Source organism: Lutra lutra, chromosome 8, assembly GCF_902655055.1.
Source record: "Lutra lutra chromosome 8, mLutLut1.2, whole genome shotgun sequence".
In the NCBI taxonomy this organism is placed as follows: Eukaryota; Metazoa; Chordata; class Mammalia; order Carnivora; family Mustelidae; genus Lutra; species Lutra lutra.
Window position 1 is genome coordinate 119946382 of NC_062285.1, and position 27074 is coordinate 119973455.

Below are 27074 nucleotides of genomic sequence, written 5' to 3' on the forward strand. Positions count from 1 at the left end.
ACATTCATTAGAGGGCACTGTTCTCCTTAATTTCGTGGAGACTGGAAAAGATAGCTCATAAAGGACAGCTTTAAGAATTATGTGGTAATTAAATCATACCTTTAGTCCCAATGTGAACATTCAATAACTCAAAAATTTACCCTAAGTACTAATCTTTGATAAAAATCGATAGCCAAAGAACACTTTCAAATGGGTACTCAAATGGCAAAGCTACTTTTTAAAAAATGTCTCAGGCAGTGAAACAAAACTACGGTGATCATAAACCTACATACCAAAATCCAGCTGGCACTATACTTTTACTTTATTATACAATGATGAATGTCAAATAACAATGTGCTCATGTGAGACACAGCATAAGGTAATTTTATTCTTTAGAATATGTAATCAAACACAAGTTTTTGGTGGATAAAAACATTTCATGATATAATATGCAAAAAGAAAAATAACAACTGCTAGCAATCCAGGAATCCTCACCAAATGCTCTTCCTTCAGACACAAAGTTCAGCTGACTACCAGAGGTCCTACCTATTTTATCTCTATGGTCTGAGGATCTGGGTTCTACTTCCCATTTCCACATGACTGCCACATCATCCCAAATTTTGAGTAAATTCCTAATCTATCTCCCTGCCTCTAGTCTTTCTGTCCTTCTACTTCATTTACACTTTTCCTGAAGCCACTGTTATGAAACAAAAATGTGATTACGTCAGCCCTTCTTTAAATCAATACCTCTGAGGTCCATTACATAGGATGAATGAAGTTCAGACTTCCACCTGGCCTGATAGCCAAAGCTTTTTACAGTTTGGATTTATCCTATTCTTTCAAGCCCTATTCTTTAATCTTATTCCACATTTACCCTTCATATCAGTTATAATTTCCCCAACATACATACATTCATACTGTGGGTATTAGTACATCAAGTTTCCTCTGCTTAGAACACCCTTCTACCTGTTATCAACCTGACAAGTTCCTACCCATACTTCTAGAGCCAGCTCAAGCACTCTCTCCTCTCTAAGCGTGTGATATGCAAAGTCATTTTACTTGCTTTCTCTTCTGTTGTTCTACAGCACTTTAATATGCACTCATTCTATAGGACTATAACCATCTGAAAGAGATCCTTACATATACAATCACCTGAACTTATGTCAAAGGTGACACCGCAACAGGGAAAGCTGACCTTTCAATCAGTGACGCTTAATGCAATTGCAAAGGTCAACAGCCATATGCTAGAAGATACCTGCAAGACCTACAACTCAGTTTCTTTATACAGAATGTATAAAGAATTTCCATAGATCAATAAGAAAAAGGCAGAAAAACCAGAAGAAGAAAGATGACAGACTTCAGCAGTTAAATAACAAAATACGGTACGTCTAAATGGCCACTAAATACTAAAAAGGTGTTCAGCCGAGAGACGCCTAGGTGGCTCAGTCGGTTAAGCCACTGCCTTCGGCTCAGGTCATAATCCCAAGATCCTGGGATAGAGTCCTACATTGGGCTCCTTGCTCAGCGGGGAGCCTGCTTCTCTCTCTGCCTCTTCCTGCCACTCTGCCCACCTGCTTGTGCGCTCTCTGACAAATAAATAAAATTTTTTAAAAAAATAAATAAGGGGCACCTGGGTGGCTCAGTAGGTTAAAGCCTCTGCCTTCGGCTCAGGTCATGGTCCCAGTGTCCTGGGATCGAGCCCCACATCGGGCTCTGTGCTCTGCAGGGAGCCTGCTTCCCCCTTCTCCATCTGTCTGCCTCTCTGCCTACTTGTGATCTCTGTCTGTCAAATAAATAAATAAAAAATCTTAAAAAAAAAAAAAAATAAAAAAATAAAAATAAATAAATAAATAAATAAAAAGGTGTTCAGCTTAGTCATCAGAAAAATGCAAATAAAACCACAATAAGGTAACACTACACACTCACCAGAAAAGCTAAAACTTTTTTTTTAAAAAAGAAAGACAATATCAAAAATTGGCTAAGGAGAATAAACAGAACTGTCAAATAATGATGCGAGTGTAAACTGATATGACCACTTTGGAAACTCTTTTGACAGTGTTTAGGAAAGCTGAATATATGAACACAATCTGATCCAACAGTTCCACTCCTAGGTATGTACTCAACAAAAATGCTTACATATATTAACCAAAATACATGCACAAGAATGATGATAGAATCACTATTTGGTAATAGCCAAAAACTAAAAACAGCCCAAATATTTAAGTGTCCATCAACAGTTTATTAGTTTATTAGTTTATTCAACTAAACTGAATAAAGTATAGTATACAATGGAATACCATGCAATCATAAGAACAAATGAACTATATGCAACATACTAGATGAAACATGAGCATAACATTCAGCAAGAGGCCAGCCCAAAAAAAGAATACAGTCTATTCTTCCATGTATATTGTATAATATAAACGTGAATATACACTTTTATATATTTGTATAAAATGTATTTTAATAATTTATATAGCCAATTAAAGTTCAAAAGTTTAAATATGAATAATCAGAAGTAACAAAAGCATCTTTTAAATAAGAATGTGAATGTATATGAAGATTTTAAAAAGTCTTGAGATATTAAAATATACTATAAGCATTATATAAACAAAACAATGGAAAACATAGGTAAACCTAATCTTTGGCATGAGAAAGCAGGGATGTGGTTACAGATGAGGAAGTGGGAGGAGAAAGTGAACAGACAGGTGGCAGGAGGGAGTTTCTCAGATTTGGGTTAATTTTTTTTTTTAAGATTTTTTATTTATTTAGTTGACAGAGATCACAAGTAGGCAGAGAGGCAGGCAGAGAGAGAGAGAGAGAAGGAAGCAGGCTCCCTGCTAAGCAGAGGAGCCCAATGCAGGGCTCAATCCCAGGACCTGGGGTCATGACCTGAGCCAAAGGCAGAAGCTTTAAACCACTGAGCCACCCAGGCGCCCCTTAGATTTGGGTAATTTTCTTTTATTGATTTGGGTACTGGTTACAAGGTATATTAACTTTGCAAAAATACACTGAGCTATACAATTATGGTTTATGTACTTTTCTGTATTCCTAGTATACATTTATATATTCAATACTTATTCTTTACTTCTAGCATATATCAATAAAATTTTTCCAAAAACTAAAATAGACTATAGCTTAAATTATATTTCAATATATATCTTTTAACCCTTAAGAACTGGAAAGCAATAAAATCCAAAAAGGAATGTAATAAAATTTAGTTATTCAAAAAGTAAATATAAAAATTAATGTAAAATGTTTACACCCAGAAAAATCAAATGAACAGATTTGATAGCATAGATATAGGAGACTGAAAACTTACTAAAGAAGCTCTACGAGACCTTCGGCTCATTGGTTGATCAAACGGTGGACTGTTTATCTGCAATTTTTCAAGATATCCATCAGGTATTCTGATATCTGCAGGCAGTGATAACCGCTTATTTAAATCCTTTAAGAAAAAAAAGGAGAAAGAAGGTATTTGTAGGTAATCACAAATAGAAGAGACAAGAGCATTTCACTTTTGAATTCATGGGCTACTATATTATTTATTAATGATAAGTAACTAAGTCTTATTACAGTTTCAAAGTTATCCATGTTGACTTTATATAATATCTGAATGTAAATGCATTTACTGTAAGCAAAAGTATACAACATAGTTCTACAGAAATGGTACTCTGCAACCCAGTTATTTCTCAGTCCTTTCACTGGTAAATTCCACATGGAATTTACTTAGACATTATTATACCATATAGGAAGATGCAAAGACTACCACAAAATGTGACCAGTTTAATAACTAACCAAGCAGATACTGTAAGGTTTTGTACACAACATAGTGAGACAACTGAAATCTTTTATTATAGCTGTATCAATGGAAAGAAGTAAAAAGCAACAAAAATCTCAACTAAACAACCTAACTTTACACCTAAGGAAGCCAGAAAAGAACAATGTCCAAACTTAGTAGAAGGAAATGATAAAGATTAGAGTAGAAATAAATGACATAGAGGCGCCTGGATGGCTCAGTGGGTTAAAGCCTATCTTCGGTTCAGGTCATGATCTCAGGGTTGTGGGATTGAGCCCCACATCAGGCTCTCTGCTCGGCGGGGAGCCTGCTCCCCACTCTCTCTCTCTGCCTGCCTGTCTGTCTGCCTACTTGTGATCTCTGTCAAATAAATAGATAAAATCTTAAAAAAAAAAAAAAAAAAGGAAATGAAATAGAGACTCCAAAAAAAAAAAAAAAACCAGATCAATGAAACTAGGAACTAGTTTGTTGAAAAGATCAACAAAATTGGGGCACCTCGCTCAGCTGGTTAAGCATCCAACTCTTGATTTTTGGCTAAGGTCAAGAGATGGAGCCTGGGCTTTGTGCTCAGTGGGGAGTCTGCTCCAGATTCTCTCCTCCCTCTGCCCCTCCCTTGTGTGTGTGTGCATGCTCTCCCTCTCTCATATAAATATTTAAAAAAGGAAAGATCAACAAAAGTGACAAACCATTACCCAGACTAAAAAAAATTAAAGAGAGAGAGGACTCAAAATCATAAAGGAAAAACAAGAAATAACAACTGACTCCACAGAAAAGCTAGGGATTGTAAGAGAATATTATGAAAAATTATAAGCCAGCAACTGGACAACCTAGAAGAAATGGATAAATTCCTAGAAACATGTAACAACCTCCCAAAACTGAATCAGGAAGAAACAGAAAATCTGAAAAGACCTATTACCAGCAATAAAATTGAAGCAGTTATCAAAAAACTCCCCAACAAACAAAAGCCCAGGACCAGACAGTTTCACAGATTCGTCCCACCAAAAATTTAAATAAGAGTTAATACCTATTCTCAAACTATCCTAAAAAGAGAGGAAAGCAAACTTCCAAATTCATTCCATGGGGCCAGCATTACCCTGATACCAAAACCAGATAAAGACAACACACACAAACACACACAAATAACTGCACACCATTATCTCTAACATAGACATAAAAATACTCCACAAAACATTAGCCAACCAGATCCAACAATACATGAAAAAAAATCAGGGGTTCCTGGCTAGCTCAGTTGGTAGGGCACTAAACTCTTGATCTGAGGATCATGCGTTCAAGCCCCACGTTGGGAACAAAGCCTAATTTAAGTATGAATATTAAATTTAAATATATATACACATGTCATTCACCAAAATTAAGTGGAATTTATTCCAGGGATACAAGGGTGGCTCTTAAAAGGCGGGGGGTGGGGGGCACATTTCTATTCTACTCTATTTACTTATAAAATGTGAACTTCGGAGAAACTTAAAAGGGAATCTTGCATATACGGTCACACGGAGAAACATAAATCCTATAAAACATAAATCCCTATTATCTATAATATAACCAAACTATAAAACAAAGCTGAGATATATAGGAACTATGTAAATGTTTACTGAGAGATATATGACTCAAGTACAGAAATATATACCATATTCCCAAATTGTAAGACTAAATAATGAAAAGATAATTGTTCTCCCATATTAGTTTTACATTTTAGATAATCCCAAACAAATCACAATAACATTATTATTAGAATATTTAAAATCTATCTAGAAGCATACACAGAAAGTAATATCCAAAACATTCTAAATAAGAATACATATGTGTATGCAAGATGTGGAGGATGTTAAGAAAGAAGTCTTTTCTGCTATAATAATAAACAAAAGTAAGAATATCATCAAGAGACTGTCACCTTTGGGGCAAAATATAAATACAGTTCAATGGAAGAATGAGAAAGTTCAGATAAAAATCTTAGTAATAAAAAAACTTTTAAACCTATGATTAAATTATATTTTATATAATCTGATAAATGTATTCAGATATAATTTACAGTGATATGAACAGATATCAAGTTGATCTCAAGAGCTGAAAATATTAATTTATCATTTAGAAAGCTGATACTGTTTTTACTGCTCTTTATCTGATTTAGAAGCAATATTTTATCAATGAAAATGCAAATCAACCAACAGGACAGATACCCCAAGCACTATAATCTCAACTCAAAAGCACCAAAAAAATTTAATAATATTCTTAATTCAAAACAAGCTCAACTGTTTTGGAGAAAACTATTTTAATCTATAATATACACTGAAATAACATTCATAATCAATTTCGATATTAAGGTTATACATGAGGTATTAATTCTTTTATATGAAGACATAACTTGTATGTTCTATAGAAATTAGTAGGTATAATAACCCATAAAGGAAAGGAAACCTATATTTATAATATAAAGCAAAAAAAAAAAAGCTGGTGCTTATTTTATGTATACATTTTAAAATCTGAAATATTTATAAAATATTAAGTATCCAGATGAACCTAAAGAATATAATTAAAATCCTATTTTCTGAAAAGAAAAAAAAAAACATTTTGCTAAAGTATCATTCTGAATTTCCAGTATTTTTGAAAATTCACATTTCCCTTACAGGGACCCTACATGTGTTTTGCAGACTGTTAAATACAATTAACGTATACTTGCCTTGGGATAGTAGATAATTAGAACAAAGGAAATATTCACAAGACTATTCTTTACTAATACAAAGAAACAATTTTCTTACACTGTCATGTGCCTTCATATTTACTATTAGATGTATATGTGTATTCATATACACAAACACACATACGCAGGCATATGGTTACCTCCATTGAGATCCGTCTATGTATACGATTTCTAAGACAAACACCCGTAGGTGACTGTACTTCATCAGATGATGTTCCAGAAGCTTGGTCACTCTCACCATCTGATCCCATTTTTAGATTTTCATGAACAATATCTGTATCACAAAATGAAACATCATTTATCTTCAAAGAGAGGCATTATACCTTACTATATCACAATTTATTATCACTATAATAGACAGCCAACACATAAAATCATAAAAAAGTTTTTTACATTCTGGTTGCTCTGTGTAGCTAATAGATCCAAATGTAACTCAGATGTCTTGAAACACTAGTTAGAAACCTTTCACACTCTGATTATGAAAAACTATGCAAACAATTAACATCCAAGTTATTATTAAGAGCTGAATAATAAAATTACAGACTAGAAATACCACAAGGATTATTTAGTCAGTTCTCTCATTTTCCAGATCCTGGAACTGAGACTTTGAAAGGTTAAATGATTTTTCAAAGGTTACACAGCCTAAAGGCAGAGCTAAAATAGAAACCTGGTCTTCTGCCTTTTATTTAGCTTAGTATTTTTTCTGTAAAATAATGTGCCACTGGGTCTACAGTCAAATGATCTACTTCTTTGAATATGCTTTAAAAAAAAAAAAAAGTTTTCAAAGCCACTAATGCAGCTTCCCCTCTCCACAGTGTTAAAAATTTAAAAAAACTTAAAAATTCAAAAATTATTTTCTAAATATCTATTTAATTATAGAAATAAGTTTGTGACCACCAAAAACCTGTTTGGAGGAAAAAAATACATTTAAATTACAATACAAAGTGTCATCATTCTTTTATTATTATTAAAGATAAAAGTTAAATGGGAGAAGAGAGGAGGAAGATTAATTCCATCTGGTAATATTAAAAACAAACTTATATACACGTATATACCTGCTCCCTATTTGCATCTGTCAATCATCCTGTAATTCATCTAGCAAGAGTTCCACACCAGAAACAAATGCTAGATATCAAACACATCTCTCACCACAGTTTTCTTTATACAATTATTCATCCTCCAAAAAGTATCATATTGCTTCATGCTAGAGTGCTTGGACACAATACACTCCCCCCCCTCTTTTATCCATAAGAGATGCCTTTCCCCAATTTACCAATTTAGTGAACTCATACTTATTTTTCAAAACTATGTTCATTTGTCATCACTCAGTGATATCCTTTCTACTCTCAGACACAGATGACTATTGTGTCCACACTTACCACATCCACTGCACTGAAGTGCATTTTTTGGTTTCAGATGATTTTGTACCAAGTTATGAGATCCTTGGGGGCAAGATTTAGCTTATTCACTTTTATATTCCCCAAAATGAACAAAGTTCCTGGTGTTTAGAAGGTGCTCAACAAATAATCCAATAATGAATATTAACAAAAAATCAAAGAATGCACTAGGTAAGTGTACTTCTTCTTTCAACGAAATGTTATATGAAATACCAGTATGTAAAACAAAATAGTATTTTATAGTTACAAATTTGTATTTTTAAAGAATACATGCTTTATGAAAATGAGAACTGTTTAACAGAAAACTGAACTCAAGGATCTTATCAAATCAGACTTAAAATTCCTATATTTTTGTTTTTTGTCTTCAAACCATTATGGTTTTTTTTTTTTAGAGAGAGAGAGTGCATGGGGGGGCAGGCAGAGGGAGAGGTAGAATCTTAGGCCGATTCCACACCCAGTGCAGAGCCCAACAGAGGGCTCGATCTCGCAACCCTGAGATCATGACCTGAGCTGAAATCAAGTCAGATGCTTATCCAACTGAGCCACCCAGGCACTCCTTGATAACCCATTATTGAAAAAATTCTTACACTGATAAGCAGTTGCAAATATGATAGTTTATAATAGACTGATACGTAATTTCAGAATATACTCCAATTACATAAAGATCTCTAGAGAAATTTTATGTGAAGATTTGAACAAAAAATTAACTTGGCAATAAAATGTAATGGTAACTGATTCCTAATTTGATGGTATACAACACATAGGAGTCCAAGTATTCTTTTCTGTCACACTTTTAAAATGTTAAAGATAATTTAACCATGCCTTCTATTTCCTTCCTCAAGGAAATGTTGAGTAAAATGTAATAATATTTTAAAATGTATAGCTGAGTTTGCGAGCATTTGTGCATAATACCAAGGAAGAAAAGACAAAGAGAACTGAGAGTCAAAAGCTGTTATGTATAGATTAACTCTTGTTATTCTCTCAGGGAGGGGTCGTAGATCTTGGTAAGAAGGTGTCCGGGTTTAGCTGCCAAACTGGGATAAAAGGGGAAGTGTCAGATGTCCCAGGTGCAAGTGAGAGTTTCCTAAAGAAAGGCATGAGACTCTCAAAGTAATAAAAGGGCAGACTTAAATCTGTTCTACTGCAAAAGGACTACAAAGGAGCATATGAACCTCAGACTATGAATAAATACTTGAGTACCACCTGACTCAACCAAGAAACTGTTCAAGTCATTAACAAACAAGTATAGTTCCAACATGATTATCAGTATTTTAATTTCCATTAATAAGAGAAAAGTGAAACAATGAAGGCTTATGTCAAAATTTCACTCATTTGTCACTGGTGTGAGCAACTTCTTCGCTGAATCAGGTAATAGTTTTTGAGTACTGAAAGAATATTTACTTCTCAGATGGCTCAATTTTGTGCCATTCACAACTGTAAAAGCTACAGATACAACAAACACTTTCAATATTATTTTCTTAAATTCAGAACCAAAATCAGCAAATATGACCTATTTTTATATAGTTCCTAAGCTAAAAATATTTTCTATATCATTAAAGAGTTATTTTAAAAAGAAAAATATGCAACAGAGACCATATGTGGCCCACAAAACCTGAAAAATTTTACAATCTGGACCTTTGCAGAAAAGTATGCCAATCTAAACAACATAACAAGAAATCAAGTCCTGATCTGAAGTATTATCCAATTTCGGTAAGGTAAACACTCCCTTCATGGCCAACTTCAAGCTACAATATGACCATCCCTGAGTATGGAGTTGGGAAGAAATGTATAAACCATTACATAAAATTTTCACTATTACAGATACAACAGAAATAACCCCAAAAGTAGCGGTATTAGTAAAGTGTAGTAAAATAATTTGGAAATAGTGACTTTTAAAGATTCATTACTTTTGTTTTTAATTAGTTTACTTAATTACAGGTTTTTAACATTTAAATTTTAATAATGGCTATATTTAACAACCAGCTTGCAAAATTCCTGAAAATTTAACAATCATCCCTCATGAACCCACTGTGAGCTAACTCCAGCACACCATTCCATAGGGTTAAACCTATAGGGCTACATACATTTCCCCATAGGTGAAACCCCACTATAAATAAAAGCTCATATTCCCCAAATTAACAAAACACATGAGGAAATAACCTGCCATTGCAAAGGAAGCAGATAAAGCAAGGAGTAAAATAAAAACCTCAGAAACTTCAGTAAATATCAGGAGACTATAAAACCATTATTTTAAAATGATTTTAAAAATCACAAGGTGATAGTAAAATGCTATCAAAAAAGACCAGAGAGATAAACAGAAACTTGCAGGTATGCATTTTTCCTAAATACTTAGAATAGAATAGTGACTTCAGAATAGCAACTCAGGGGACAATCATGTATACGAATCATTGCACTGGGCTATTGTACGGTGATAATCTGAAGTTACTATGGTATGACCCTAAATTAAGTACCATCTTGAGATGCCATTCATCTTGAAATCTGGCATCCATCTCCTAGGGGTTTTGTTTTCTTCCTGATGGACGGGTTTTCAAATATTACTCCTCTGTAGTGTCAATACTAGTACCTTTCTATAGCCTTCCATCTTTCTGCTATCTCTGTTATTTTCCACTTGATCTTTATTTTACAAAAAGAAAAAAAAATCAGATAATGAAGGCTGGATGACTTCCATACAACCGCAACAATAGCCGGGTGCCTGGGTGGCTCAGACATTTAAGCGTCTCCCTTCAGCTCAGATCATGATCCCAGGGTTCTGGGATAGAGCTCTGCACTGGGTTCCCTGCCCAGCGGGAAGCCTGCTTCTCCCTCTCCACTCCCCCCTGCTTGTGTTCCTTCTCTCACTGTGTCTGTCAAATAAACAAATAAAATCTTTAAATAACAACAACAATAAAAAAAAAATAGCTACATTCAGTAAATTCAGAAAGTTTAAAAAACTAGAGTCAGAAAGTTTAAAAAAAAAAAAAGACCATTAAATTACCTAATCTGCTTCCATTTCTGGGCATTGCCATGAAGGATCCAAGGCTTCCTCCAATAACGCTATGTGGTCTCCGCAATGGGGGCTTCTTGAAGGACCCTGTGTACTGGTGGAGGAAGGAATGCATACTGTGAGAGGTTGGAGGCCTGCCATTCTTCACAATAGGCTCTGTGGTTCACAGTATCCAAAATCATTCCATTAACAGCCCAAGATCCAGGATCACATGAGAAGGATTGAGAAAGCAAAACAGAAAACAAAAGGTTTATGAGATCAGTAACATTTAAGAATTCTTTGGCTATCTATACAAAGAACCAGAATTAAAATAATTTCCATGAAAAAATACTTAGAGAAAATGCTTTAATATTTGAAATTGGTTTAATCACTTAAGTATCCACTTCTTTTATAACCAAAATTGGTTAGCATTCAAAACTAACACAGCCCATAGATTTTATCCATTTGCTTATTTTAATATATCCCAAGCTTGTTTCCAAACTACCCCCACATTTACTAACTGCCTCATATATGCCTTATAATTAGGCATGCTATAGAATATAAAGACATAGTCATGACCTAAAGGCATTTATATCCTTCCCTTCTAGACATTCAAAAGGTATATCAGTTAATAGATAAACACAGAAGTACTTAAGCACATATCAATATAGAGGTTCTGAAATTTATTACCCAAAATGTGGGACTTTTAATATAAAGTTTTTTTTAAGAAATTACAGACTTATAAACAAGCAGAAACATTTACAAAATATATAATACTTAAAAGTTAGTTAATTATAAATGGGAGAAATCCCGTTTTGTAATGCTTATGAGGAATTTCATGATTGCTTTCCACCTCTAAAGAAGAGCTCTAATATAGGTTAAAGACATGATGAAGTCTTCTATTACAAATAATTAGCCTTTTGTATTATAATTATGTTTTATTGGTAGTAGCTAAGGAATTTTAAAAGGAACTAGGCTTCTCTGAATATCTTTTCTCTTCTAAAATGGAGCCAGCTCTTCTTTTGTAGCTGATCATCAGAAGTAGGAATATCTCCTGATGTGGGTATTTCCCTACCTGTAAAGCTTTATCAGACACCAAGAACAAGACGACGAAGTGGCCTGCACCTCTACTGATAATGGCTGCATAAAAGAAAATGGGAAGAAGAAGATGGGGCCAAAGCATCCTTAGGGCTCAGATAGAGCCCAAATTATCTAATTTGTGTAGAATACCAGACTGGAAAAAAGTACCTAACTCGTAATAGATAACATCTGTCCAAAGCATCCCATGGTTTATATGTTCCTTGGCAGTTGCTGGCTGATCAAGGATGTGGGGGATCTTAACTTAAGCCTAGTAAAATAACCAATGATTTAATAATGAATGGGGAAGGGGCATCTGAAACAAATGCAAAAATTGAATATTCAGTGTAGGATACAAGCTAGAATATGTAAGAAAAAATTTTCTCTTTCTAGGTTATAGTATTTCACATTGGGAATCATAATAAAATACAGAAATAATCTGTCTATAGACATATTTTAGTTGCTCTATAAAGTTATCCTGGGGATTAGAGCTTTACAGTCTTAAGGAATATAGGAGGAAAAAAAGGAGAGCATAAAAACATTCAATTATTAAGGGGACATTTATTTATTGTATGCCTACCATTCCAGGTCCTGGGCATTAACAAGTGAACAGAACAAGCAAGCTACTACTCTCTAAGATTATAAGATCTTATGGAGGGGAAACAAATAAGAAACTAATGAATAATAAAAACATCAGATATGATAGGTAATATACAAAAGAGGTATAAAATATATAAATATAATATATATATATTTATATATATAAATATTTTATATTTTATATAAAATATATAAAAAATAAAGGTGTAGCTATTTTACACTGGATACTGAGTAAAGTTCTCTCTGTAGAAGTATTTTTGACAGAGATAGAAATGCAAGAAAGAGCCCATCTTGGGAAGATAGGTGATGGTGAGTTAAAAGATATTCCAGAAGATAAAGCTACTGCAAAAGTCGACATGTGGCAGGAGTTTGACTTGCTAGATCCTCAAACTTAAGCATGTTTCAGTATCACCCTCAGAGACCTGTTAAAATACAAGACTGCTGGGCTCTACCCCCAGACCTCCTGACTCAGTATATCTGACACAGAATCCAAAAATGTGCATCTCTAACAAATTCTCAGGTGACGCTGATGTTGCTGGTCTGGGGATCAAACTCTGAAAACACTGTGTTAGAGGAACACAAAAAAGGCAAGTGTAGCTGTACTACATATATTTAGTGAGGTCAGAGAGATAAGCATGTTTGTATGTAACCATAAAAGTTCAAATTTTATTCTGAAATTGGAATCAGTTACGGTAGCTTTGAAACAGGCAGTAATATGATCTCATTCACGTTTTAAAAACATCATTCTGAGAGGTCAGGGATGGTGGGAGGTAAGAGGTGGTATAACTATAAAGAGGTAGCGTGAAAGGGATCTCTTTCTGATAATGGAATACTTCCTTTTCCTGACTGCAGTGATGGTTATACAAATCTACATTTGATAAAATGACAAAAACTATACTCCCATTTATTCCAGTATTAATTTCATGGGTTTGATAATGGTCTACAGTTAAGAAAGATGTAACTAAGGGAGGGAACTGAGAGAAGGGCACAAGGAACCTCTTGATACCACATTTGCAACTTACTAGTTGTTTAAAGTAAGTTGTTTAAACTTTTAAATTTTTGAAATTTAAAAATTTTAAACATCACTCTTGCTGCTGTTGGAGAACAGATGAGAGGGAATCAACAGAGGGGAAATGGAAGGAAGAGACTATTATAGTCTGGCCTGGCCTAGAATGGAGAGAAGTAGGCAAATTTAGGATATATTATAAAGATAGAACCAAACGGCTAGCAGACATGGCTGCAAAATTACTTTCATACATACTCTCCCATCCAGCTTTTAGTGAGGATCTATATTAAAAAACATCTATCTAAAGAAAAATTTTAAAGCTGCAATAGCTGGAAACATGTTATCAAGCATATAAATGACTATCATTAATAGTTTTTAAAAATTATTTACGTAGTAAATACAAAGGAAAGTAGAATAGCAGAAAAGGGGAGAAGGGGGAACAGAACAGTGAAGGAGAGAGAAAAATCAAGGATAATTACTGATTTTTTAGTTTTAAGTGGTTTAGGTTAAGTGAAGGAAGTTGGAAAAGAAGCAGATTTGGGGGGAAGGAAATCAAGAATTCTGGTTTGGTAGTATTAAGTTTGACTCTTATTAAACACCTATGTGGAGAAGTCAACTAATATCTGGATATGAATCTAGAGATCCAGACAAAAGTCCTGACTAGAAGTATAGATTTAAAGTAGTCAGTATACACATATTATCAGCAATCATGGGACTGAACAACATCAGCCTAAGGAGAGTGTATAGAAAGGAGAAGGGGGTCCACGAATCATAAAATATCCCAACATTTCAAGAGTATGACAGCAATGAACTGGGCAATTCATGAAGATAATATGTTGCATTTTAAAAAATGGAAATTTAGGGGCGCCTGGGTGGCTCAGTGGGTTAAGCCACTGCCTTCGGCTCAGGTCATGATCTCAGAGTCCTGGGATCGAGCCCCGCATCGGGCTCTCTGCTCAGCAGGGAGCCTGCTTCCTCCTCTCTCTCTGCCTGCCTCTCTGCCTGCTTGTGATCTGTCAAAAAAATAAAATAAAATAAAATAAAAAATGGAAATTTTTAAGACATCATGCTAAGTGAAAGAAGTCAGACACAAAAAGACAAATATTGTATGATTCCACTTATATGAGGTACCTTGAACAAGCAAATTCACAGAGACAGAAGGTAGAATGTTGTTACCAGGGACTGAGGGAAGGAGAAAACAGAGAGCTATTATTTAATGGGTACAGAGTTTCAGTTTGGAATGATGAAAAAGTTCTGGGGATAGATGGTGGAGATGTGATGGTTGCATGACAATGTGAATGTACTTAATGCCACTAAAACCAGAAACTTCGAAATGGTTAAAATAGTAAATTACACATTATGTAATTTAACATAATTTTTTAAAGTAATGGAAATCTATATGAAAAACAGCAGATCTTTCTTATTCTACAAAGTAGTTAGTTCAAAGTAAGACTTCCCAATGATTTTTTTAACATCATAACATGTCAATCACTATGATTTTATGCATCTTATTCACTTGGATCTTTTGATTATGTGAACTACTCTGAGCAGGAACATACAATTTAGTAGCCCATCCTGTACTCTTTAGTAGCCCATCCTAATCCTGCTCTTACAAACACTATTAATATCAGATCCTAATCAGACCCTACACACATCCATAGTCTGTGTTTTCAACCTCATCCTCTCATGGACCTCTGCTATTTGTAGCAGTTAGGCACTACTTAGAATTTATATGTCATCTACTATCGTAAAAAAACCTGTCACTGCTATCATGTATCAGATCAGAAGAAAGGAAACAAACTGGGAGTACAACAAAGTTTCATAATATCCATCAATTAGGCTTGTTGACTCTAAACATTGTAATAAACTGACCCAGTGCACAGACTGAGTAATAAAGAAAAGAAACTGGACTATCTGGAAAATTACATTTCAAGCTTTGTTTGCCTTTTAAGGTTTCTTCAGATTCTAAATAATCATGAGAAGCAGCATTCTGTTAAGTTTTATTATACTTCCTAATAACATTAAGATGCAGTTTTCTTAGTTGAAGAATTTCAGTTGAAAAAAAAAAAGTAATTTTTGTTGTAGCTGCAGTTGAAAGCCCCAAATAGTATATATAAAACAAAACACTTTTTTTTAGTATAACTGTGATTTATTTTCCATCTCTTATTTAAATTGTCACCTATTCCCCTCATCAAATTCAGTAATTTTAATATATCTTCTCATCAGAGTAAGGTTAACTACTTAGACAAGATCCTGAAATGTCTTAACTTTCTAAGCTATGTCTAAAATACTATTAAGACAATCACTGGGGTGGCTGGGTGGCTCAGTCAGCTTAGGCATCCCACTCTTGATTTTAGTTCCAGTCATGATCTCAGGGCAATGAGACTGAACCCTATAGATTCTCTCTTCCTCTCCTTCTGCCACTCCCCCCACCCTCTCTTAAAAACAAACAGACAAAAAACAAAACAAAAAAACCCCACAGGGCTTAATAAAAATACCAAGAATTCAAAGGAGGTTTGAAGGAGAATTAAGGATTTTGCTCCTGGTACAAAAAGTAAGACATAAAACTGTCTTTTGAGTTTTGACCCAAATGCAAGATGTGTCCCCCTCCTACATGTAAGTTATATCCAAATTATTATTAAATTTTCTACTGAACTCATCATCTATTTCTCCTCTCCCCTATTACAACTAGCCAGACAGACTTGAGTAAATAATGATCCTCTGAGAAAAGAGATAAACTGAGGCTTGAGTAAGGTAACTTACTTACTCAGTCAGAGTCATACAACTAATGAGGGTATAAGTGTATTAGTGTACCCCAAATTCTAATCCATGACTTCTAACTTAAAGTCTAGAGCCCTTTACATTGTATCTTTCCCTCTCTCACAACAAAGACATCTACATTCAGCAGAAATGGGTAGGGGTATTCATTCATGTTTTCACCCACAGGCCACAAATTTCTAACAGAAGAATTTCAGGTACAGGCAAGAAAGGCTTGCCAGAGAATGTGTACTTCATGACATACTGGCAGTCATTCCTGTAACTCCTTCCTTGTTATTATTAGGACATCCCTAGGGTTATTTCAGTTTTGAATATGCAGCCTTGTTCTATAAATTTCATCAGGATTTTACATTTTAATCCACTCAAAGAAGCTCTTTTCATTTTATATCAACATCTGTGTACTACTACAGAACTGCCAAGCATGTGAAATATTGTATGTTGATCTACTATTAAGTGTGCTAAATATTATGGATAGACCCTGCAGTAAATATAAAATAAGAAGAGTAAGATTCATTCACGTCGTGAACCTTGTCTTCTATGGTCCACATGCATATACAATGTTAAAAAGCTGCGATGAAGCCTCAAACAGGAATTTCACAAACTTACACTTTTAAGCTGTATTAATTTAAATAACTATTTTTAAGTTAACCTAACAGCCAGGATAATATTATAGAAATTATCCTTATTTAAGAGACAATACAAAACAAAGATAAACAGGATAGGAGAATCCATAAGGGTTAGAGACTAGGTATAGTAACACTCCTGGAGTAAAAATGAAACACTCCAATAAGTAAGTAAGCAAAAGTCACAGTCTTCTGTTTCCTAAGTGAACCAGAGAACAAGACAAAGAAACAAACAAAAGGAGCTATTGAGAACTTATCGGGAAAGTAAATTCACATTCAATTTATAAAGTAATTAAAAGGGGGAAGCATCTCTCCTTCCCTCTCCTCCCCAGCCCCCAAATACTTACCATTATCCTTGCTACTGTTTTCTTCAATAGTCATTTGCTCTGCCAATTCAGACAATGATTCATCAATAGTCTGGCTTCCTCGAAGAGTGAGGGATAGCCTTCTCTTAAATTTTTTCATCCTATCAACTGAATGCGACTTGAAATATCCTAAAAGAACAGAACAGAATGAAAACAAAATTAAAGCTCTTAAATATTTTAAAGCTTAAGAAAAATGTCATTCTGAGTTTACTGAGAATCTTCCAACCAGGAATATAAAAAGAAATTCTCATGCCCATCAATCACCACAAAATCCAACCCCGTCAAGATCTAGTCACTTTGATTAATGCTATATTTATGCCATATCACCAGTAGAGCAGGGGATTTTACAAAACTAAATTAAAATACAGGTTTACAGCAACACAACCGAATTTAGAAGGGTTAGAAATTTTCCTAAAATGTGTTTTTTAAAAACCAATATAGTTAAAATATCAATACTATTTTGATGCGTAGGTCCCATCATTATAAATGTCAACCATCACATTGGAAGTAGTGTTATCTTGATATATAAATGGGGGAATAGGAGAAGTGAAAGGGGCTGGAAAGAGAATAAAGAATGATGTTTGATACTTTATTAAATAGTATAAAATTCCAACAGGAATTTTCTTTTTTAAGTTCTTATGTAACCAATATATTGCATTTCCCCCGCCTTGGTCAGCTGTTAGGAACCTCTCTTCCTGTTATCCTAACAATGCCAAGTTTTAGAAGGAAGAATAAAAGCCAAATTCATAGCACTAAATGCATACTCATTACTATATACACTTTCATAGCGCTTAATTCATTAGGTCTTCTTAACTCTGAAGAGTAGACTATCTATAGCAGCTACAATACCCAATTTTCACAAATAAACTAATAACTTCAAAAAAGTTCCCTGGCTGAAGTCAAATGGACAATAAATAATAGAGCTGAGATTTAAAACTAGGATTATATTTTCCTCCACAATTTAACCTCTCTGAAATTAGGATATAAAATATAATTGGGGGGAAAAAAAAGACAACCTCTTTTTTTCTTAGTGGTACATACAGCAATGGTACAATTCATAGTAGTAGAGTCTCAAATAAAATCAAACAAGGATTTGCTGCCAAAACAAATTCCTCAGTAATTTACTTGCAACTTCTTTTCTAATTTACTATTTCTCACTTGGGATAAGGAACTTTACCAGATTGCAAACATAATATAACCATTAGCCCAACTAAAAGTATGAGCCTTTTAACTCCTCTGTACTAAATACATGTTTTACCATCCAGCTCTGGGCATCTACTTTGAATCTCTAAATATTTTGCTTATTTTCTCACTCTAAGGTCTACAGAAGTAGCTAAATATGCTGAACAAGTGAACTCTACATAAGGTGTTATATGAATAAATTTTATTGGCTCTAAGGCTGAGGGGAGGGTACTGAGTAGAAATTTGTAAGTGACAATATTATATTTTACCAACTTTTTACATGCTTATTAAAAAAATTCATAACAAAAATATAAAAAAAACACACACACTAAAATAGCAATAGTGTAGTATAACTACACTCTAATGAGGACTCTTTTTATCCTTAAGCACTAACACAACTGCTATTTTTTGGTGAGATACTGAAAAACCCCTCTTCCTTAGAAAAGGACAAATCCATAGTACTGAGTATGATATACTAAGTTATCTTCCAGTTGACTAATCCTCTTTTTAGCGTCTCTAATCAAGTTAAAACCATCTATAGTTACTATATTTTTCAGTTCTAGAATTTCAATTTGATTTTCTATAGATTCCTGTTCTCTAGTTACATTCTCCACCTTGCTATCTATTTTTGCGGATAGATTTTCATACTCTGAAGCTCTTGTCTGTAATGTGGAGTCTGCATAACCTATTTCTATTGTTGACTTATCTCTGTTGGTCTTATGTATGCCTAGTAATTTTTAATTGAAGGTTACACATTGTATGTAATGACTGCATGAAAATATGTATGAAAAGTATAGAGGCTCTAGATTATGTTACCTTCTTCCAGAGATTATTTAATTTTTTTCTAACAAGCAGTCAGAGTAGGAGCAGATCACCTTAATCCAATCAAGGACTGAGCTGGCATAAGACTGGGTTTCAAACACCATTAATACTGGTCTATCTCTGATTTGTTCCCACTCTTAGTGTGTCCCCTTCAAAGGATTCCAGCTACAATCCTAGGGCTAGAACAACAACAAAAACAAAAAACTATTGAAAGCGCCACTCAACTTCCTCAGTTGCTTTTTATCCCTTCTACAATGTTCAGCTTTCATTGTCTTACCCAAAATAACTTAGTTAGAAAACACCTCAAGAGGGAAACCAGCATGGAATATATCTCCCTTCCCTCCTGAATCTTAACTCCTTAAGGTGTGACTAACTTCAAAGCTTGACAATGCCTTCACATTTTTTCCCTACATGTCAAATAGTTCTCTGCAGGGCATGTAATATAATACAAGTTGCTCTATAATAGGCAAAATGGAAGTGCAGGTGTGGATTAAAAGAGATAATATATTTGTGACAGCACCATACTGTTTTGATTATTACAGCTTTGTAGAAGATCTTTAAATCTGTAATTGTGTTACCTCCAGCACTGTCCTTCTTCCTCAAGACAGCTATCGCTATTAAGGGTCTTTCGTGGCTCCATACAAATTTTACAATTATTTGTTTTAATTCTATAACAAAATGGTATCGGTATTTGGATAGGCATTGCACTGAATCTGTAGACTACTCTGGGTAGTATGGATATTTTAACAATACTAATTCTTCTAATTGATGAATATGGAATATCTTTCCATTTATTTGTGCTGTTGTCAATATCTTTCATCAATGTCTTATAATTTTCTGAGAACAGGGTTTTCACTTCCTCGGTTAAGTTTAACCCCAGGTATTTTATTCTTTTTGGTGTATAGTTTATTATTTACAATAGCTGAGAGCTGAAAGCAGCCTAAGTGTCCATCAATAGATGAATGGATAAAGAGGATGTGGTGTGGAATATTACATAGCCATAAAAAAGGATGCAATCTTTCCATTTGTAAGAACAATGGATAGACTTAGAGGGTATGGTAAGTGAAATTAGTCAGAAAAAGATAAATGCTGTTTAACTTCACTCATATGTAGAATCTAAGAAAACAAATGCATAAACAAACAAAAAGCAGAATCAGACCTACAAATTCAGGGAACAAAAATGGATAGTTACCAGAGGGAGAGGGGGCAGTGTGTGCAAAATAGGTGAAGGAAGGATGATACAGATTTCTAGTCATGGAATAAGGTTGTATGGTGACAGATGGTAGCTATACTTGTGGTGAGCATAACATATCACAGAGATACTGAATCACTATGTTGTACATGTGAACCTAATATTGTGTGTCAACCATACTCCAATTAAATTTTTAATAAAAAATAAGATAATATATGTATATCACCAAGCAAGGTGAATTTATAGGAGGCAGTCCGTAAAACATAAGAGTTGATTCCAACTAAGAAAACTGTTACTGTAGGGCTGTCCTACATGCTAGATTCTTTACTTCTCAGTCAGCCCTTACATAGTTCACCTTGTTAGTAATTCATGCCATTTGTTTAAAACATATTAGATATTTAACATAAATTGAACTATGGTCAATCTCATCTACCCTTTTGTCACTGTAAGAATTTATACTAAAGACACTCTCCTTTGTAAGGATCCAGGTCACCCTGCATAGTAAAGAAGTACTCTATATATAAGCTTGGTGCAGTGTTGGGAGCAAAGGAACTCAAACTTCGCGCCTTCCAAAGAAAAGACTTAACGGTGATTGACTCCTGAGAAATAACTTCGAACCCTTGGAATATACTGCCTGGTAAATCTCTTTGTTTGCCTAAGATCTTGGGCCACACCAGGCAATTCATGTTAACAATGTAAATTATGGTAAATGTCTGCTTTTGTTATGCCTGGGGGTTGAGTCACACTATCAGATGGACCTTGGAGGAGAAGGATAAGGGAAGCTGGTGGAGACAGGGTAGCTAAGATAGTCATATAGGTACTTGATGCCTCTGTAACTCATCCCCAGTGAAAATCCAGGACACCAAGATTTAGGTAAGCTTCCCTGGTAGACAACACCTTGCACATGTTGTCATACAAGGTAGCTGGAAAAAGGAAGCAGTTTCCATATAACTCTACTAGGAGAGGATAACTAAAAACTTGCACCTGGTTTCCCTTGCACTCCACCCTACACACGCTTTTCCCTTTGCTGATTTTAATCTATATCTTTTCACTGCAATAAATCACAATCATGAGTTTTTTTTTTCCTCTGCTTTTGTCTGATTTCTGTGTCCTTTTAGCAAATCACCAAGCCTAAGGATGGTCTTAGGAACCCCCAACACACACTCCTTCAAGAAATCTGTATGCCCAAACAAAAACTCTTAAGAGCTGATAGCTCACAACTACCAAGTTTTCAACTCCAATATTCTCAAACATAGTGGCATAATCACTGACGTCTATTGAACTATACAGACATCACCACTTTTGAATCTTGCACATCATGTCTAAAAGTTTGTGCCTCTTGTTTCAGATGACAAGTAAGGCCTAAACAACAAACTACAACAGAAATGGTACTACAGAATTAATTCACATAATATAGTAACATCCCATTCTGACCACTTGAGAAGTGGTCAATTCAAACTGTCTTATACTATAAATGTAAAATACAAACTGGATTTTTGAAGATGCAGTATTTTAAAAAAACAAAAAATACTCAGGGAAGCCTGCGTGGCTTTGTCATTAGAGCATCTGCCTCAGGATCCCAAGGTTCTGAGACTGAGTTCTGCATCAGGCTCTTTGCTCAGTGGAGAGCCTGCTTCTCCTTCTGCCTGCTGCTCCCTCTGCTCGTGCTCTCTTTTTCCCTCTCTGACAAATAAATAAATAAAATCTTTAAAAAAAATTCGTTTTTAAATACTCAGTATTTTAGAAGAATGTAAAAATTACTCATTAATTGTTGTATAGGTAACATTAAGAAAATCCCAGACATATCTGGTTATGTAAAATGTATTACTAAAATTAACTCTTTTTAAAAAAAATATTTTTAAATTAAGTATGGAATCCACATATTTCTATTGGACAATGCTGGTATAGAGCACTTAATTGATCTTGGTAGTTCTAAGTGGGTACAATGTAAAAAAGGAGTCACATAACTTTTCATCTTTTCTTCATAAAATGCATTTGAACAATATATCAAGGGACATTCTATTTTTATAACTCAGAATATTTTCTATCAAAATAATTCTGGTCTATAAAATAACTTTGGGTATTTTCTATCCTATCAGCTATAAGAAAGCCATTTCCAGTTCATATTAGCAAGAGAGAAAAAACACTATTTTATAAAGCTAAATCCTACTACAAAATTTTCAAAAACCACATCCTCAAATGCAGATCCTTTTTTTAATCAGCCACAGTATAACTGTAACATTTTAATTGAGTCAAAATGATCAGTAAAGACAGAAGTTAAAGAAGTTAAAGAATTTCATTGTCACAGTCTAGATCAGTATTAAAGAAAAAATACTCCCAAATTAAATAGATTCCTTGACATTTCTAATTACCTTTAAGTAGAATTACACAGGTCAACATTTTTCCTCATTAGGTGAGGACAAAAACACATAAAATGCTATAATAAAAACACCCTTTAAGAAGTAACAATTACTGGGACGCCTGGGTGGCTCAGTCAATTGGTTGCCTGCCTTCGGGTCAGGTCATGATCCCAGGGTCCTGGGATCAAGCCCCAAATTGGGCTCCCTGCTCAACAGGGAGTCTGCTTCTCCCTCTGCCTGCTCTCCTGCTGCTCCCCCTACTTATGCTCCCTCTCTGGCAAATAAAAATAACATCTATTAAAAAAAAAAATTAGGGGCGCCTGGGTGCCTCAGTGGGTTAAGGCCTCTGCCTTCGGCTCGGGTCATGATCTCAGGGTCCTGGAATCGAGCCCCAGTTGGGCTCTCTGCTCGGCAGGGAGCCTGCTTCCCATCCTCTCTCTCACTGCCTGCCTCTCTGCCTACTTGTGATCTCTGTCTGTCAAATGAATAAATAAAATCTTTAAAAAAAAAAATTAATGGGATGCCTGGGTGGATCGGTTGGTTAAGCCGCTGCCTTCAGCTCGGGTGATGATCCCAGGGTCCTGGGATTGAGTTCCAAATCAGGCTCCTTGCTCGGCAGGGAGCCTGCTTCTCTCTCTCCCTTGCCTACCACTCTGCCTACTTGTGCTCTTGCTCTCTCTCTCTCACAAATAAATAAATAAAATCTTTTTTTAAAAAAATTTAAGAATTAACAATTGTTTACATTACCTTTATGGTTGATTAATCTTACTGTAGTGTAATAAAGCAGCACTGAATTACTGACTTCCTGAAATCTAAAATATTTTACCTAGTTTAGTAAAAACTTTTATTTGGGATTGTTGGGATCTTAACCTACCTTAATATTCCTGAAAATGATAGTATAAACAATGTGATTTATGGTAAATGCCTAAATTTTTAGTTTAATGTTTAATTCATGCCATTGAAAAAGCTATTTTTCACCTTAAAAGTAAATGTACCATAATTTAAAATAAACCCTAAACAAAAACTCCAACTGTTTTGATATTTTAAAGACTTAACTACATAGTAAACCATTATAAATTCTCAAATTTCAGCATGTTAATCTTCAGAGAACTTTTTCCTGACTCTGACCCTCTCTATTCCTTTTTTTTTTTTTTACTCACTGCACTTATCATGTATACACATGTACACATATATACTGCATATATATACACACACACATATATATCCCATATATATACACACATATATATCCCCAAATACGTATATACGTATGTGTGTATACAATGCAAAATGTTTATGCTTTTGTAGCTTTTAAAAATATCTCAAGCTTTTTGTTGTAGCTAGATCAAATTAAAAAGGTAAAAGGGCAATAAATGATACTCAGAATGACAGCATGTAACATGCTTTATACACAGATGTATATATATAACTGAAAAAGCTTAGTATCACTTTCCAACTACAAGTGCTTAAAAAAAATCCTTCTGGGCGCCTGGGTGGCTCAGTGGGTTAAGCCGCTGCCTTCGGCTCAGGTCATGATCTCAGGGTCCTGGGATCGAGTCCAGCATCGGGTTCTCTGCTCGGCAGAGATCCTGCTTCCCTCTCTCTCTCTCTGCCTGCCTCTCCATCTACTTGTGATCTCTCTCTGTCAAATAAATAAATAAAATCTTAAAAAAAAAAAAAATCCTTCCTTTATCACCTGGGGCTAAACTGGATCTGGGGCTGTCTGCTGTCAAATTAAGAAAATTTTTTCACGGTTTTTTGGTTTTTGTTTATTGTGGAAATGTAACCATTCTGTTTACTTACAGAATACAGAAAACCATTCGGGAATGCCAACTCAGTTTTGTCCTAAGGATGGGACACACACACATACACACTTTTTTTTTTTTTTTTTTTTTTTAGAGACAACAGCTATATAGCTGTAAACATTCCCAAACTAGATCCTCTACTATGCATATTTACCTGCAAAAATGGTGTCAGATGTGGCTCTTCTGGCACTTGTGGTAAGAAGTTCTTCAGACGTAAATATACATTCTAATTCAAACTTCTCTAATATTAAAGGATTTATAAGAGTTGCAATTATCTGTTTAATGTCTTTGAGATATTCTCAAAATAATTTCTTGTTAAAACTACAGAAAAACTTGAGGAGAAAGCTGAAGATTGTTTATAAAATGCCTAAATTACTTTTCTTTAGGTAAGGAAGCAAAATTTACATGCAAAATACTTGGAGCATTTAAAGTTTGGATTAAAATCCAATCTTTCCCCCCTCTCTGCCTGCCTCTCTGCCTACTTGTGATCTCTCTCTGTTAAATAAATAAATCTTTAAAATAAAATAAAATCCAATCTTAAAAAGGCAGATCAAAGTTCTTAAGTATCAAGTAGAGTAGCATGACTTCACAATAAAGACAGTTTTGTTTATTTCTTTATAACCTTTTCTGTAGGGACTATGGCTTTAAATTAAACCTGTTGTAAATGAGGTAAATTCATTAAGTGGTTTATAAGCAAATTTTTTATTATTTTTCCCTCAACAATCATAATGAACATCTAATGCTTTCTAGAAATGTAAGCTAACCACTCAGTGAGGAATAACTAACATTTAAAAATTAAGTTTTTTCAATAGAGACACAAATTTCTTATTTACATAAAACAAAGTTACTAAACAAAACACCAACAGAGCACTGAAATAAAAGTTCCATAATGCTTATAGGAATGTTCCCCCCCAACACTTAAGTATCTTAATCCTTTATGTGTTAAAATCTGAAGATAATTCTTTTCTTTTCCTTTTATAGTATGAATAATCACACACACAAACCAGAAAAAAGAAACCTACGAAAGGATATTCCTCTATTCATAAACACTACATTAGAAAGCCAATATAAAACCACTGTGACACCTGAGATGAATAGTAGGAAGCTATGGGGATTGGTCCCTCCACCCAAAACAACCAGTAAACTGGAAAAAAACAAACAGAATCAACTATTTCAAAACTCTGGAGCCTGACTGGCCACTCAAAACTACCATTAGTGTTTGCTAAAAGGGACGGACACAGGCTGCTAGGAGAATCTCGTGTGCAAACCAGCTAACATTGCCCATTCCTCAGCCCTGTCCTGCATTCCTGAAGCAGCTGGTTGGTGCCGGAGCAGGCAATGGGAACCTTGATATCAAAAAACTGGGGGGTTACATATTTTCATAAGTCTGGCAGATCAAAGACTAACAAAACAGACACTTCCCTTTCTTAAGGCCTTTGCAGGCTGCAGGGGCTTCCCACAACATCTACTGGAAGATTTAGAGACAGCAACATTTTTTTGTTGTTTGAGCCAGATATTAAAGAAAATCTTCATCAGGGCATTAGCTAACTGCAAAGGTAATGGAAAAGAAACTTCAATGACCACACACCACCAAGAATACATATGTGCAAAAATAGTTTGGGAAAGTCACAAACAGATGGCAGCAGCCTCAACAACAAACACATACCTGCGCAGTCAGAGAATCTAGCTTTTGGAGTTACCACACTGTAATACAATGTCCAGGTTTCAACAAAAAATTACAATGCATACAAACAAACAAAAAAACATGGTTCATTCACAAGAAAAAAAGCATCTGACAGAAACCATTCCTGAAGAAGTACAGAATTTGGAATTAGTAGCCAAAGACATTAAATAAAGTGTCCTAGATATGCTCAAAGGGCTAAAGGAAACCCAATGACAAAAAATAAATAAAATAAAGGAAATAAGGAAAACAATGTATGGGGAAAAAGGAGAAAATCAGTTTAGAGACAGAAATTATAAAAAGAACCAAACAGGGGCGCCTGCATGGCTCAGTCAATTAAATATCTGCCTTCAGCTCAGGTCATGATCCCAGGGTCCTGGAACTGAACTCTGCATCAGGATCCCTGCAAGCCTGCTTCTCCCTCTGTTAGTTGTGATTCCCAAGTAACCATTAAGAAGTTAACTAAAGGGGCGCCTGGGTGGCTCAGTGGGTTAAAGCCTCTGCCTTCGGCTCAGGTCATGATCCCAGGGTCCTGGGATTGAGCCCCACATCAGGCTCTCTGCTCAGCAGGGAGCCTGCTTCCTCCTCTCTCTCTCTCTGCCTGCCTCTCTGCCTACTTGTGATCTCTGTCTGTCAAATAAATAACTAAATAAAATCTTAAAAAAAAAAGTTAACTAAAAAGTATTACAGAAGAGGAAAAGGGGGAATC

General features: G+C 34.8%; 1 protein-coding gene across 2 annotated transcripts in view; it reads right to left on the bottom strand.

Moving 5' to 3' along the window:
• CDK17 (cyclin dependent kinase 17) overlaps positions 1–27074 on the bottom strand; it is a 115157-nt gene that overhangs the window by 23585 nt on the left and 64498 nt on the right. For both annotated transcript variants that reach the window (XM_047739410.1, XM_047739411.1), the window contains exons 2-5: positions 17306–17452; positions 10887–11051; positions 6635–6768; positions 3302–3427 (exon numbers count right to left, since the gene is read on the bottom strand). In XM_047739410.1, the coding sequence (XP_047595366.1) occupies positions 3302–3427; positions 6635–6768; positions 10887–11051; positions 17306–17423 (543 nt within the window). In that variant the 5' untranslated portion in view covers positions 17424–17452. The remainder of the gene's footprint in view (positions 1–3301; positions 3428–6634; positions 6769–10886; positions 11052–17305; positions 17453–27074) is intronic.